General features: G+C 34.7%; 2 protein-coding genes across 4 annotated transcripts in view; both read left to right on the top strand.

Moving 5' to 3' along the window:
- Positions 1 to 9,904, top strand: part of LOC125860549 (25.3 kDa vesicle transport protein-like) — a 49,771-nt gene extending 39,867 nt beyond the window's left edge. Inside the window, exons 2-7 of one of the 2 annotated variants that reach the window (XM_049540533.1) lie at positions 5,423 to 5,488; positions 6,498 to 6,705; positions 7,579 to 7,739; positions 7,845 to 7,991; positions 9,115 to 9,191; positions 9,485 to 9,904. In XM_049540533.1, coding sequence (XP_049396490.1) covers positions 6,518 to 6,705; positions 7,579 to 7,739; positions 7,845 to 7,991; positions 9,115 to 9,191; positions 9,485 to 9,568 — 657 coding nt within the window. In that variant the 5' untranslated portion in view covers positions 5,423 to 5,488; positions 6,498 to 6,517 and the 3' untranslated portion in view covers positions 9,569 to 9,904. Of the gene's footprint in view, positions 1 to 5,343; positions 5,489 to 6,497; positions 6,706 to 7,578; positions 7,740 to 7,844; positions 7,992 to 9,114; positions 9,192 to 9,484 lie in introns of those variants that run through there. The other variant, XM_049540532.1, reaches the window with a different exon arrangement.
- LOC125860546 (uncharacterized) lies at positions 340 to 2,880 on the top strand. Of its 2 annotated transcripts, XM_049540530.1 has the most exons (5): positions 340 to 460; positions 547 to 1,215; positions 1,534 to 1,734; positions 2,000 to 2,091; positions 2,195 to 2,880. In XM_049540530.1, the coding sequence occupies exons 2-5, from the start codon at positions 568 to 570 to the stop codon at positions 2,808 to 2,810; spliced, it is 1,557 nt and encodes a 518-aa protein (XP_049396487.1). In that variant the 5' UTR covers positions 340 to 460; positions 547 to 567; the 3' UTR covers positions 2,811 to 2,880. The 2 variants fall into 2 exon arrangements, with proteins under 2 accessions (XP_049396487.1, XP_049396486.1); XM_049540529.1 differs by having other exon boundaries at positions 430 to 1,215.
- Positions 9,905 to 13,188: the final 3,284 nt, after the last annotated feature.

Here is a 13,188-nt window from a genome sequence, read left to right as displayed (position 1 = left end):
TAGTCCAACATACAACTGCAAAATCAAAATCCAAACTTTTCTTACCTCTCTAAATGGCTACACCTCCTCTTCCCGGAAATGGCCCTGCTACCAACACAACATCCAGAGCAAACTGACCAGATTACCCTTGAAAGTCCAAACACATCATCTTCAGGATTGGGACATAAGGGTCATTTGAAGTCAGACCAGATAATGGAATGGCCCCATAGAATTGTCAACAGGACCAGAAAGATGGCATCTTAGCTTAGAAGCCAAGTAAACCTGAACGCATACGTACCTGCAATGGATATATATTTTTAAAAAATTGCTTCTTGGCTTGGCTTCCACATCGTTCAGGCGCCAGATTCCGAACGCCGGGTTCTTCTCCTTCTCCAGTCTTTGTATATATTTCCTGGTAATTGGTATGCTTTAGCGCCTCTTCACATCCGTTCCTCTTTCTCACTGGCAAAAACACAAACAGGTTGTCCTATCTCATTTTCCATAGGATCTTCTTGATGGTTTTCGGATTATTTTAATTTAGTTAACTTGCATTATGTTATGTTTTAGCTTAACTGGGAGCAAAACAAAATGGCAGCCCTCGTACCAGGAGTACTGATTAAGCTTCTCCAGAGTATGCATTCCAATAAAAAGGTTCGTGGGGAATATAGATCAATCCTTTTACAAGTCATCAGCATTGTCCCTGCCTTGAATGGTTCAGAACTATGGCCAAATCATGGTTTCTTTATTAAAGTTTCGGATTCTTCTCATTCGACATATGTTACGTTATCCAAAGAGGAGAATGAGCTCATATTGAACAACAAATTGCAACTTGGCCAGTTCTTTTATGTTGAAAGAATGGAGCCTGGAACTCCAGTTCCAGTTTTAGTAGGGGTGAGACCACTTCCAGGGCGACATCCATTTGTAGGTAACCCGAAGGATTTAATGCAAATGTTGGAACCATCTGAAGTCACTGTTCGAAATGCTCAGGAAGATGTAAATGGTTCGAAGTTGAATGAATCGCCTGAATTGAACAAAGCGGACACTAAGAACAAATTTGTTATCAAAGAGCAAAAGACGGTTGTTGCTTCCAGGTACATGCGAGGAGTATTAACCTCTAACACAAAGATTGGAGGGCTTGATCAAGGTACTGGTGTGAAAGGCATTGAGAATGAGAACAGTGGAGCTGCTAAAAAGGTTGTACCTCTGAAAGAGAAACAATGCGAGCTTAAAGGTCAGGTATGATTCATTGTCATAGATTATTCATTTGTGAAACTCGCTAATAGTTCATATCCAAGTTTTATTCCAATTATTCTTTGGCTACAACTATGTGATTGTCAAGTTTTCCAATGTCCAATGAAGATATTTATGTAAATTAATAGTAGTAAATCCTACTTTCCAAAATGTTGTTCTGAACACCAATACATTAAAAAGGCACTCACTGGTTAAAAAGGAAAGCAGTAGGGACTTGGACATGAGTATATTCAGGGAAAGTTCAATTGAATCTGAATTCTCTTCTGAGCTTGCTAAGAAAAGTTTCTGCTCGGTTGATTTCAGACACGGTCTTCAACTCCTTTCCGCAGCCAGTCTGATGCATTTGTGATAAACTCAGGCATAAATAAGCATATGAAAACTCCAAGACTTTCAACATTGAAACTCACAACAAGCAAACAAGAAAGCATCAGAGAAAACAGTCAATCCTCGGAAGCGTACATGCCCTGGTCCTCGCTACCAACCAACCTTGCAAAGCCTGGGAAGGTATATTTGATTCTTTAGATATCATTTGAATAGTATAATATGCTACTGTTTTATTAATATCAACACCCCATTAATCACCAATTTAATTGCATTATGATCTAATGGTCTAACATTGAGTGCTGTTAGAGAAGCTGTCATTCTTCTATTGGATAGACAGACTTTTGAGGCTGGGTGAAAGCTAGTAGTTGAAAAGACATGGAGCACTAATTAGAGAGGAAAAATGAATCAAGTATATTTATAATCTCATTCTTGTTCATATAACAAGGGGATACTTAGGAGGGGATTATTAGCTTCTTTAGTAGCAGCAGAAGCTCAAGAAGAAGCGAAGGAAGCAGCAAAACTTCTTCATTGCCTCAGGTACAGTCTAGGAGTCAGAGTTTTATGTAAGGCCTCAATTGTATATCCATCTAGTTCTTCATCTTCCATTCTTTCTTTCATTTCATTTTTCTCTCTTTTCCAGAATGTTTGCTGAACTGTGCACCTCAGCATCACCAGAATGTCCCCATATATCTCTCTCCAAGTTTTTCACGCTCAACAATCTCATTGAACTACCCAGTACTGTTAAAACAAAAGAGCTAACCCCAGATAATTTTGCTACCAAATTATTTGTTCACGAGAAAGTGAAAGAAGGGAAGATGACATGTTTCTTTAATGGTAAAGCTACAAGCAAGTCTTTGACGCCTTCTGTGGAACTTTCTGGGGCTGAAAAGCTAGAGTGGGTAAAAGGAGACGGTTCCAAAGACATTGTGGAACTAAGAGAGCTTCTGTTAAATGAAATACAGTCTTGGTTTCTCAAATTCTTGGAGGGAGCACTTGAAGTTGGGTTCTGGCAGAACAAGCAGGAACAAAAAATGAAAGTAAGTGTACCACGCCAAACGGAGTCAAAAAATCAAATAGCTTTCACATTATCACAGCTTAAGCATGCAAATGAATGGTTGGACAAGGTAAGGAGTACCTTATGCTCAGACAAAAACAATGTGGCTGATAGAGTTGATAGATTGAAGCAAAAACTCTACACTTGTTTACTGCTTTACATGGATTCAGCTGCTTCAGCTCTTGGAAAGTCGACCTCATAGACAATAATTTCATGGAAATGGACCAAAGATCCTAAGATGTGTTCTTCATATTCTATTTATATAAACATTATGCAAGAAGCTATTTAAAGGCCACTTAAAAGTGGCCAATAAGCTGACATTTATTGTTCTGTATCTAATTATGTCATGTATTTAAAAATAGTTCGAAACCCCTTGCCAGCGAAAGCAAGGGGTTTGCCTTCTGGGTCGAGCTCGTCGCACCGGGCTTGCCTAGTGCGGGTTACCTCTCCTATGTGGTTTGCGAGCTATTGCATAGGTGTAGGGGTTTTACCATGTGCGCACCCAAAGAGTAGCGGCTGCGGGTTTCCCTTGTCATAAAAAAAAAGTCATGTACTTAAAAAAAACAAAACTGGTTGCTACAGTTAGTTAATGATGACTTACCTGCATTGCTGTTAATATTTGAATGTCATTATTGGCGGGGGTTTAAGCTGGAGGGTGAGGGCACATGCAAAATTCTCAGAGGATAGAAATCCGAGTAATCTAGCATGTGCCCTGCTTCTCCAGCTTAAATAACCCGTCACCTACAAATCATTAATTCTTGCGGGCACCTCAACTTGTCCACCTAGTACCTGCTATGATCTTCAGTTAAATAAGTCACTGCCCAAGGAATATGGATGATCAAACAAGGGTATGTATGCTTGTATATATATAACACTACGCTGTTCAACAAAATGCATCCTACTAAGAATTCTTGGCAGTACTTTTCGGGTTAGATTGGTAGTTGATCTTGTGTTTTTTTGCTTTTGCAATTAGATTATTTGTTGTGCTTTTCTAATGCAGAAAAGGCCAAACAGAAGGGTGTTTTTTGCTTTGGTGACTGTTGAAGTTTGGCAGCCAAAAAGGTTTAAGAGAAGATACTCTACCAAATGCAACCTAAATATTACAGATACAAGCCACCCACCCCATTTTCCTATCAAATAGTATTTCAAAACTTGGACTGAGGTATATGAAAAACATTCACCAATTCCCAAGATTTTCTGCCAATTTGCTTATTAAGTTGAAAAAATGAAACTTTGACTACAAAAATTGTGATGTTAGTTAACTTGTTACATTACTAATTGTTGCTTAACTTAGCTCTATAGTTGAATTGTTGGTCATCTGTGTTCAAGGAATTTACATCACATTGTTCTTCTATTACTCTTCAAATTTGGTTTGTCATGTTTCGATTAATTGAGTAAGTGACATCAAAATGATTTCTAAATTTTATGCTATCAACATTGTCATTAATATTAGTGTCACGAATTCAAACTTGGAACTTAGAGGGTGTTTAGCATTGGTGTTGGGAGGCCACTTATTTTAAGAAATTAAGTGTTTGGCAAATTCTTTAATCTGATTTTTAAATGGAAGCAAAAGCCGTTTTCTGTTTCTAGAAAGTAGCTAAAAATTTCTATTTTTAAAAAAAAAAAAGAGAAGCAGAAATAGAAAATTAATTTTTTTAAGACTAAAATATCTCTTACATATATACATATTTATCAATATATCCCTTTTTAATTAATTAACATATTTCATAATTTTGGTTGATTTTTATTCAAGAATTTATTTTTTATTTTTATATAATAAATTTTTTATTTTATTTATGTTTTATATTATTATTTGTATATATTATATTCTATATATTACTTTATACTCCCTCCGTTTCAAAAAGATTGCCTGGTTTGACTTGGCACGAAGTTTAAGAAATTAAAGAAGACTTTTAAATCTTGTGGTCCTAAATTAAAGTTATGTTAAATGTACAAAATTGTCCTTAATCTTGTGGTCTTAAACATGGCACGTGGAAAGCAAAAAGTAAATTGTTACCAAAAAAGGAAAGAGGTCATTTTTTTGAAACTGACTAAAAAGGAAAGGATGTCATTCTTTGTGAAACGGAGGGAGTATATTATTTTACAAAATTAGAAATAAAAGTAACAACGAAATTTTTGTAGGATTAAAAGAGGAGAAAAAATAAAAATTAAAGATTTAGACCCTCTCCAGAAAAGTAACGAATAATTAAATTTAAAATGTTATTAAAGTTTATGTATTAGATGTTTAAAATAATTTCTCTCTATAAAATAATCTTAATATTAAAAGCACATTGATACTTGTCCTTTTTCGTAACTTGACTCTCTAAAGCACTTTTTAAAGAAAATTAGTCAAATACAAATTGTTTATCAAAAACACTTTTCAAATGAATTTGTTAAACACAAATTGCTTTTTTTGAAAAGTTATTTTAAAAAAACGCTTCTATAAATAAGTAGCTTGTAGCAGCAATACCAAACATGCTCTTAGTCAACTCAAATAAAAATATATATAATCAATTAATCTTTTTATTATGTTGAGGAAATTCAAAATCTATATATACAATAAAATAAAATAAAATAAATATGAATATATAATTATTTTTGGTGAATTAATGTGGTGAAATTCCTTTTAACTCCAGTCTTGGGGGCCATCTACACGTTGCCACCCAATAAAAAATTGACAAATCAGCACAGCATATGCAAGTGTGTAAAAACGCTTTTTATATTTTTATCAAAACCGTACCTCTTCAAATCTCAGCAAAACCCCTCTTTGTTCCCATCCCATTTATTACCAGCTCCGATTCAAGCTCTTAACAATTTATCAAAGGCGGTCAGCGATCGGCGACTGGATTCCAAGCAGTCACGCAAGCGTATGATCGATCGGTAATTTTTTATCTATGCTGATAATAACTTCGTGAGCAATCTGTTTATATCGTTGTGTTTGTTTGCGTGATTTTGTGTTTGTTAGATTTAATTTTAGTCATTTTTCATTGGAATTGAATGCCGTAGGTTTGGAATGTTAGGGTTACAGAATTATTCTGCTAATCAGTTCTGTCGATGTGCCTCTACTGCTTAAAGTATTCAGGGATTAAACTCTCGTAAAGTAACATGAATGCTCCTTGGAGATCATCTACTTTGTTTAAGGAATTCGACTTCTGTTTTTGTTGAAAATGTGTATATTTTGTGGTTTCAATTTGATTGTCTTGTTTTGAATTGACATGGAGGGTAAGAAAGTAAAAAAACTTTTGAATGTACCAAATTATCTGTTATTCTTGAAAGTCTTAAACATGTCACGCGAAAAGTTAGAATTAAAGCGCTGCCAAAAAAAAGGAAAGAGTCATTCTTTCTGGAATAAACTAAAAAGGAAAGTAATTGAGGGAGAATTTTTTTAGCAACTCGAAGCAGAAACAAAAGGAAATTGCATATAGAAGCTAAGTTAGCTAAGAAGAAGATAGAACTTGGGATTTTCTTTCGTGCTTCCAAATGAGCTGCAGATCTATATATATACTCTACTACCTTGCCAAAAGTGTGACTAGGCAAATTTGTAAATAAAAATAGTTTTTACTTAAAAAACATAAAGACTAATCTGTGAAGCTTTTAAAATAATAACTAACTCCCCCTTCAGCCGTTAAGTACTCCTCGTAAAGTGTAATGTACCATCCTGACTGCACAGCTTCTACTTCATCATTTTAGAACACGTCAGCTTTACGTTTATTAGATTGAAAGCAAACAGTTGCACTGACTGGAAGTATAATGCATTAGTTGTTGTCATTTATGGGAATGTTGTTCGTATAGATGATCGTGTTAGAAGTTGGACGGCATGGACAAAGTAGAAAATATAGAAATTTGACTGCAAAAAGTTGAATTCTCACCTTTTTGTGTTTCGATGTAGCTGTCTGCTTGCGGGAAAATATGGTGAAGTTGACTTTGATTGCTCGTGTGACTGATGGTCTTCCTTTAGCCGAGGGGCTGGATGATGGTCGTGATGTTCAAAATGCAGATTTCTACAAACAGCAGGTCAAGGCCTTATTCAAGAACCTGTCAATGCGCCAAAATGACGCTTCAAGGATGTCTATTGAAACTGGGCCTTACGTTTTCCAGTATCCTTTTGCTCATGTAATCTTTCCAACGTGACTTCACCAGTTTACTTATGGGTCAACACCCAATACTATATTGTGTTTTGATTTTCTCTTGAAGAATGAGAGAATTTGCAACTTCCTTTCTGAGCTTGACAAGTTATTTCTTCTAATAGGGTTTTGCCGGGGGTGGGGTGGGGGATTCATTTGAGATTTTTAATGAATATTTTGCATTTTTAGTAATCAATTTGCCCCTTCCCTAACTATTTCAATTAACTGTACTATTGCCCTTGTTTCAATTATATGTTGGTACTGCTTATTGGGGGTATTTTGATTTGAAAACTCTATGAAGTCAATACCTGTTAGAAAAGGAAAGCTCCTGTTGATTGAATGCTCAGCATGCATAGTCCTTAAAACTTTCCCATTTGGTTTCAATATAACAGACAAGTTGGAGTTTTCTGGATATTTCAGAAATGGTCAGTGTTGCTGGTTTAGTGCTTTAGATGAATGAGATTTCACCTTGGTGTGTTGAAGCTGTTAAATACTCTTGATCCCTTTTGCGACATACATTCTTTTGGTTTGGTTAGTAGTTTCTCCACTTGATAAGCTTTCACAACTAAAACATTGTACTTCTAGTTTTTTACTGGATTTTTGAGTAGCATCAGTTTCATCATTATCATGGCTGATTGAATGTGAAATATCAAGGATGATTTGGCATCTTAGTCATTAACGCATCCAAAGTATGTGAACTTCCGGAGTAACCACTGTTGCCTTAACTACTTCTTTTTGTCATGTATACTTTCTGTACCACCAGTAATATTGCTCTTCTGTCTCTATTTCACCCTCTCGAGAAAGTTCACTCCATGTATATAGTATTCTCTTAACCCGTGCTCTCAGTTATATCATTGAAGGGCATGTTTGTTATCTGACAATGTGTGATCGCTCTTATCCCAAGAAACTTGCCTTTCAATACCTGGAGGACCTTAAGAATGAGTTTGAGCGCGCCAATGGGAGTCAAATTGAAACTGCTGCTAGACCATATGCTTTTATTAAATTTGGTAATCTATTGGAGTATTTTCTTTTATGTTTTTTGCTGTCCAATTATATTTTGGTGAAACTGATATTCTGATGCTTGCAACATGTGATTTACCCTGTTGTAAAAGATACATTCATACAGAAGACGAAGAAACTGTACCAGGATACTAGAACTCAACGCAACATTTCTAAGTTGAATGATGAGCTTTACGAAGTTCATCAGATAATGACTCGAAATGTTCAAGAAGTTCTTGGCGTTGGTGAGAAGTTGGACCGTAAGTTTCTCATTCTAACATTCCTCTTTTGTGAACAATGCCTCGTCCATTCTGGATTTCTTCGATTTGATTATCTCGAAAGACATTGTGCTAATGGGCTATTAACCTAACTTTTCAGTTTATTATATCGGCAATGTCAACTAATTGATATTAAAATTGAGTTTGTGGTATTACACTTACATTAGTTCTGAACTTCTAGTGTTTATAAGGAGTTTTTCTAGTCTGGTTAGAGACTTGTATGTCCATGTACGGCAAGTGTGAGATTTGGAGAATCTATGGTAAGGTTTTTTTATCTTTCCCATAGCAGCCTCGCCAAATTCTAAATTATGGCTGTCTCCTAGAGTTTCCTATCAGAACTTCAAGCGTCCATTGGTAGTGTATCACAAGTCTAAAATGTCTATAATTTTCAAGTTTATATGTCTTGATGTAGTAGGTCAGGAGACAAAAACAGAGGAGAGTGGATGCTGTGGAAGATTGTTGAGAAGTAAAATGATTTAAAAGACCACAGTTAGACGTCCTTAAAATTTGACAATGTAATATAACACGGTTAAGTGTTTATTTCTTTATCTCTCCTCATTAACTCCCAGAGAACTATAGATTGCATTCAGTATGATTTCTTCTATCAGAAAACTTCCAAGCTATAATTGTGTAGGCAGCATCTTATATGCCATATTGAAATCAGAAAATAAGAATCTTTAGTTTATTATTAAGGTAATTTAAATGGAGTGATTGTGGTTGTGAACTTGTGAGATGAGAGTTTTATTTTGGAATCATTAAAGTCCATGCTAAAGGAAAGTGGGTTCTCTGTATTGTTGAGAAAAAAATATGATGCTTTTGGTGTAAAAGTAGTGGACACCAAATCCATCTCTATGCAAATAAATATGGGAGTTGTGTCAGTTCCGACAATATTTGCCTCTTTCTAAATCCAAAAGGCACATGACATTAGTCAGCTACAGGATTTGCAGCTTTGACATTGATTGAACTCTTATGATGATGTATAATTTTTATATAGTTGGTACGCCCCTATTTTCACCCTTCCTATGTTCATTGCCCTATTTGTTATTCCATTTATCATCATCTTAGGTGGCTACTGACTAGATTGTTGAATATCAATTTTTTGCAGAGGTCAGTCAGATGTCTAGTCGCTTGACATCTGAATCCCGGATATATGCTGATAAAGCAAAAGATTTAAATCGCCAGGTTAGTTTCATTGGCTTCACAAGATGATGCAGTTCATAATTTTGTTTGGAAGTTGTACAGTTAAAACTAATAGAAATGCTAAAGCTGTACAAGAATCTGAAGGAACATACTCAGTGTGATTTCTTTTGGTTCTGTAAATGCAGCCATCATGTTGGTACCTTATTAGGTTCCAACACAAGCAAAGACAAGCAGCCTATGTTACTGATGGTTATTGTCTCATTTGTTTATCTTTAAGCATGTACATCTGGATATTTGACATTGCTTTAACTTACTGATTCATTACTTGACTTTAGGCTTTGATTCGAAAATGGGCTCCTGTTGCTATTGTGCTTGGAGTTGTCATTCTCTTCTTCTGGCTTAGAACAAAGATTTGGTGATTATTCCATACAGATGCAGCTCAGTGACGACAATACTGTCGAATGCTTCTTCCTGTTTGTCACCATCAGACTGTGCACAACCCAGGGAACCACCTCACCACCTCACATTACAGTTGTCCAGCATGTGTTGTGACATATCAGTTTTATAGTGTAAGAGAGGAAAGGAACCGTGATGAATTATGTCCCTTAACCTTGAGAAATTACATTAATTTTGGTTCTCCTTTATATATTGTCTTGTTAGTTTAGCTTCAAAACTCCAAGAGGTAGCTCATTGTAGTTTCAGCTATGAAACTAATGACTTTCAGAATATATAGCAAATATAAACAATCCTTCAGACTGCTATGCACAGGAGTATGGTGCTTTGTTTACTAACTCTAAGTTGATGTATGCCTTCCAATACTTGAATCTTTTAAAGTGTTCATCTGAGTCTGTGAATTTACTAAAAACAGTAATCCAATTATGGCATAGCATGTCAAAAAAGGATTACATTTTCACCATTCTTAAGAAAATGGTGGTTAATAAATTGAAGTCATATGTGGTACGTTGGAAGTCATTCTCACCAAAATATTTTTCATGAGGAAGTCAGGAAAATGACTATACGCTTAAATATTTGACAGCGAATTATGATGTGGACATGTTGGTACATGGTGCCACAATTACATGATGAAAAAAGAAAATTTAGAAAAACAATCCTCAAATGCTTTGTTGAGTGTCCTCTATGTTTGTATTTTAATGTGTATTTTCATAATTATTATCATAAACTATATCTATGATGTAGTACTTACTGATTTTCAATAGAAGATAGTTTTATCTTTGTTATTTCTATATTATTGTAGTTTTAAAAAAATTAATTTCAATATTATGCTAATTACCAATCCGATTATGGAGATTACTTCTTTACTTCCTCTTCTGTTTAGTTTTAGCAGCAATAAGTTATGTACGTGGAATTTCATAATTATATGATGGAACCATATTTTTGACTGTTGTCTCTTATTTCTCTCCTATTACTAGCGCTTTCTTCTTTGCTTTAGATAGTTAATTACAGCTTAAGTGAAAGATAATACATCTTTCTTATTTTTATCGTGTTTTATCTTTTTGAAAGTAGAATTAAAAATTCATCCTTCTTACAAAATCAACTAACAAATTTTAAAATGTGCAAGTTAAATACTATGTCCAATAATACTTGTCCACTATTAACTTTACAGACTTCTTAAGAAACTATAGATAGAAGAGTGTTTTTACTATATCACCTTTTGAATATAATAAATACAATATCTTGAAAAATATAATGAGAAAATTACTATAATTAATGATAAGGATATATTAGAAACAAAAGATAAAATTATCTGTTGATTTATATAGTAGACACGTATTGTTGGACATTCCAAAATAGTATAATGGACAATTATTATTAGACGGAGGGAGTATGTTATAGATATTCAAGACAAAAATAGTAATTACTTCCCACTATTTCCTCCGTTTACTTCTAATGGGTATGATTTCAATTTTTAGAATTAAATTATAAAAACTTTTATTAACATTATACGATATATTTTTTCACTATATCGATATATAAATAGTTATAATTGATAGTACTTTTCATATTATTTATTTAAAAATATCAAATTAATATAATCTAATTTAAATTTGAAAATTACTTAAATTAAGCTGTGACATCACCCAAAAAAAAATGGACGGAAAGATATAAAATAACTTCCTCAGTAGTATCATTCATCTTTTCCGGCGAGAATAGTCCATTCTCGCCCCGACGTTCGCCTCTGCCATTTCGTTCCGTTCTCGTCGGTGTTCACTTTCCTCATTTCAACCAATTCTCGCTGTCGTTTCTGCCGTTATTCCTGGTTACTTTGCAAGAAAAATGAAAGTTGATGGAGCAGAGCTGAATCTTAAGTAAATCTGGAATGAGAATGTAGAAGATCTCTCAAATAATCTGCTGAGAACTTGCGAATTTGATGAATCTAAGAAGCTGCATAAACCTACTGAAATGGAGCTGGAAAATGTAACAATGTGGCAGCAACTGCCGGATGAAATTTGGCGCGATATTCTACTTAGGGTTAGTATTCTGGATAAACTAAGAAGTGAAGACAAGGTGTGTGCTTTGTGGAGACGCTTGTTGAAGGAGCCATTTAGCTGAACATGATCGATTTGAGATATTCAAGGTGCATTCCCCTCAAAATATGAAAACATTTTTTCATGTTGCTGTGGATCGTAGCCGAGGCGAATGTACTGAACTTTACTATGCATTTTGTGGGTCAAATGATCTGGCATATTTAGTGGAAAGGTATAATCTGAACTTGTATTTATTGATTGGGAAGACAAAATAATATAAATTTGCATTGTGTGATTGCATGTATTGAATAATGTATATAACTTTCCCGAGTAAAGAAGTGAATAGGAGCTGACAGCTAAAGAGCCAGCTAGAATAGGCAGTTATAAGGGATTAGTTAGTTTGGTAATTAACGGTAGTTAAAAGGTGGTTAATTGATAGATATTTTGACAAATTATATATATATATATATATAGATGAAAGTGTTGTATTCAGTTCATGATTGATATTTTGCCAAGTTATATATGTTGTATTCAGTTCATGATTGATGTAATAAGAATTGATCTTCTCCTTCCAGTTTTCCTGTTCTCTTTACAATGAGCTTCCTTTTCATTGCTCCAGCTACTGTTTTGGCATTAATATATTTTTACTAACTTTATTCTACGGGTGCAAAGGGTTAAAAAGGTTGTGGCTTAGGGGTTGGGCAGGAGGTTGGGGTATTCCTATCTATTCTTGTCTGATTTGCATAGATGTCTTGGTCTTGACCTTTCGGGACCTATTGGAGATAGGTGTAGAAGAATGGCGGACTTTCGACATCCTTTTGACTCGATGAGTGATTTCATGTTTCTGGTTTAGAGGGGTTGTTGTTGTTGTTTTGTCGAGGGGTTATTTTTGTTTTGTCGAGGGATTTATACATGCCATAGATGAATTCTTTCGAAGCCCATATAAACGCTCTTGTTGTATAGTTGAACACTGTTGAATACTCTTTTTGCATCATTTGTCACCTTTTAGCCATCTTCTTGTATGTAGTATGCACTTGCTTCAACTTGTCAGAGGAAATTTCTTGCATCATTTCACACTTAAGACGACATTGAGCTACTTCATTGTTTGTACTTCTTTGCTGAGTTTATATAGTGCCTTGATCGATCTATTGTGTTTCTCCAAATCTTGATTTGAGTGGTGATTGTTAATGGTTATTTTGTATCTTTGTTTATTCTGAATTATATTAGGGATTTCTCCTCATGGTATTCTTGGATCAGAACTCAAAGTCTCTAGTGTTAGGATTTCTCTCAGATGTTCTCATTTAAATCCTATAAGGATCCAGTTTCTATTAGACCATGCATGTCTACTCTGTTCCGGAAGTGTATGGAGGTGGTTCAGTTGAGCAATAGAGTTCTGATCATGATCAACTAATGAAAGTGTAAACTTTCTCTTGACATTTATATTAATGTGCTTGTGAATGTTTTTACTATTTTAATTATTACAGGAACAAGTGATGTGCATCATAAATGTTGAGGTAGGACCTGTTTTCGTTCTCTTGGAAAATATAGATTAG

The sequence above is a fragment of the Solanum stenotomum genome, chromosome 3, assembly GCF_019186545.1.
Source record: "Solanum stenotomum isolate F172 chromosome 3, ASM1918654v1, whole genome shotgun sequence".
NCBI lineage: Eukaryota > Viridiplantae > Streptophyta > Magnoliopsida > Solanales > Solanaceae > Solanum > Solanum stenotomum.
Note: the sequence above shows the minus strand (reverse complement) of the source record. Positions and strands in the feature narration are given on the sequence as shown.

Excerpts from the sequence above, each read along its gene's own strand:
- LOC125860546 (XM_049540530.1), top strand. The coding sequence starts at position 568 with ATGGCAGCCCTCGTACCAGGAGTACTGATTAAGCTTCTCCAGAGTATG. Across the intron at positions 1,216-1,533 it reads AATGCGAGCTTAAAGGTCAG|ACACGGTCTTCAACTCCTTT; the intron begins GTATGATTCATT and ends GGTTGATTTCAG. Across the intron at positions 2,092-2,194 it reads AAACTTCTTCATTGCCTCAG|AATGTTTGCTGAACTGTGCA; the intron begins GTACAGTCTAGG and ends TCTCTTTTCCAG.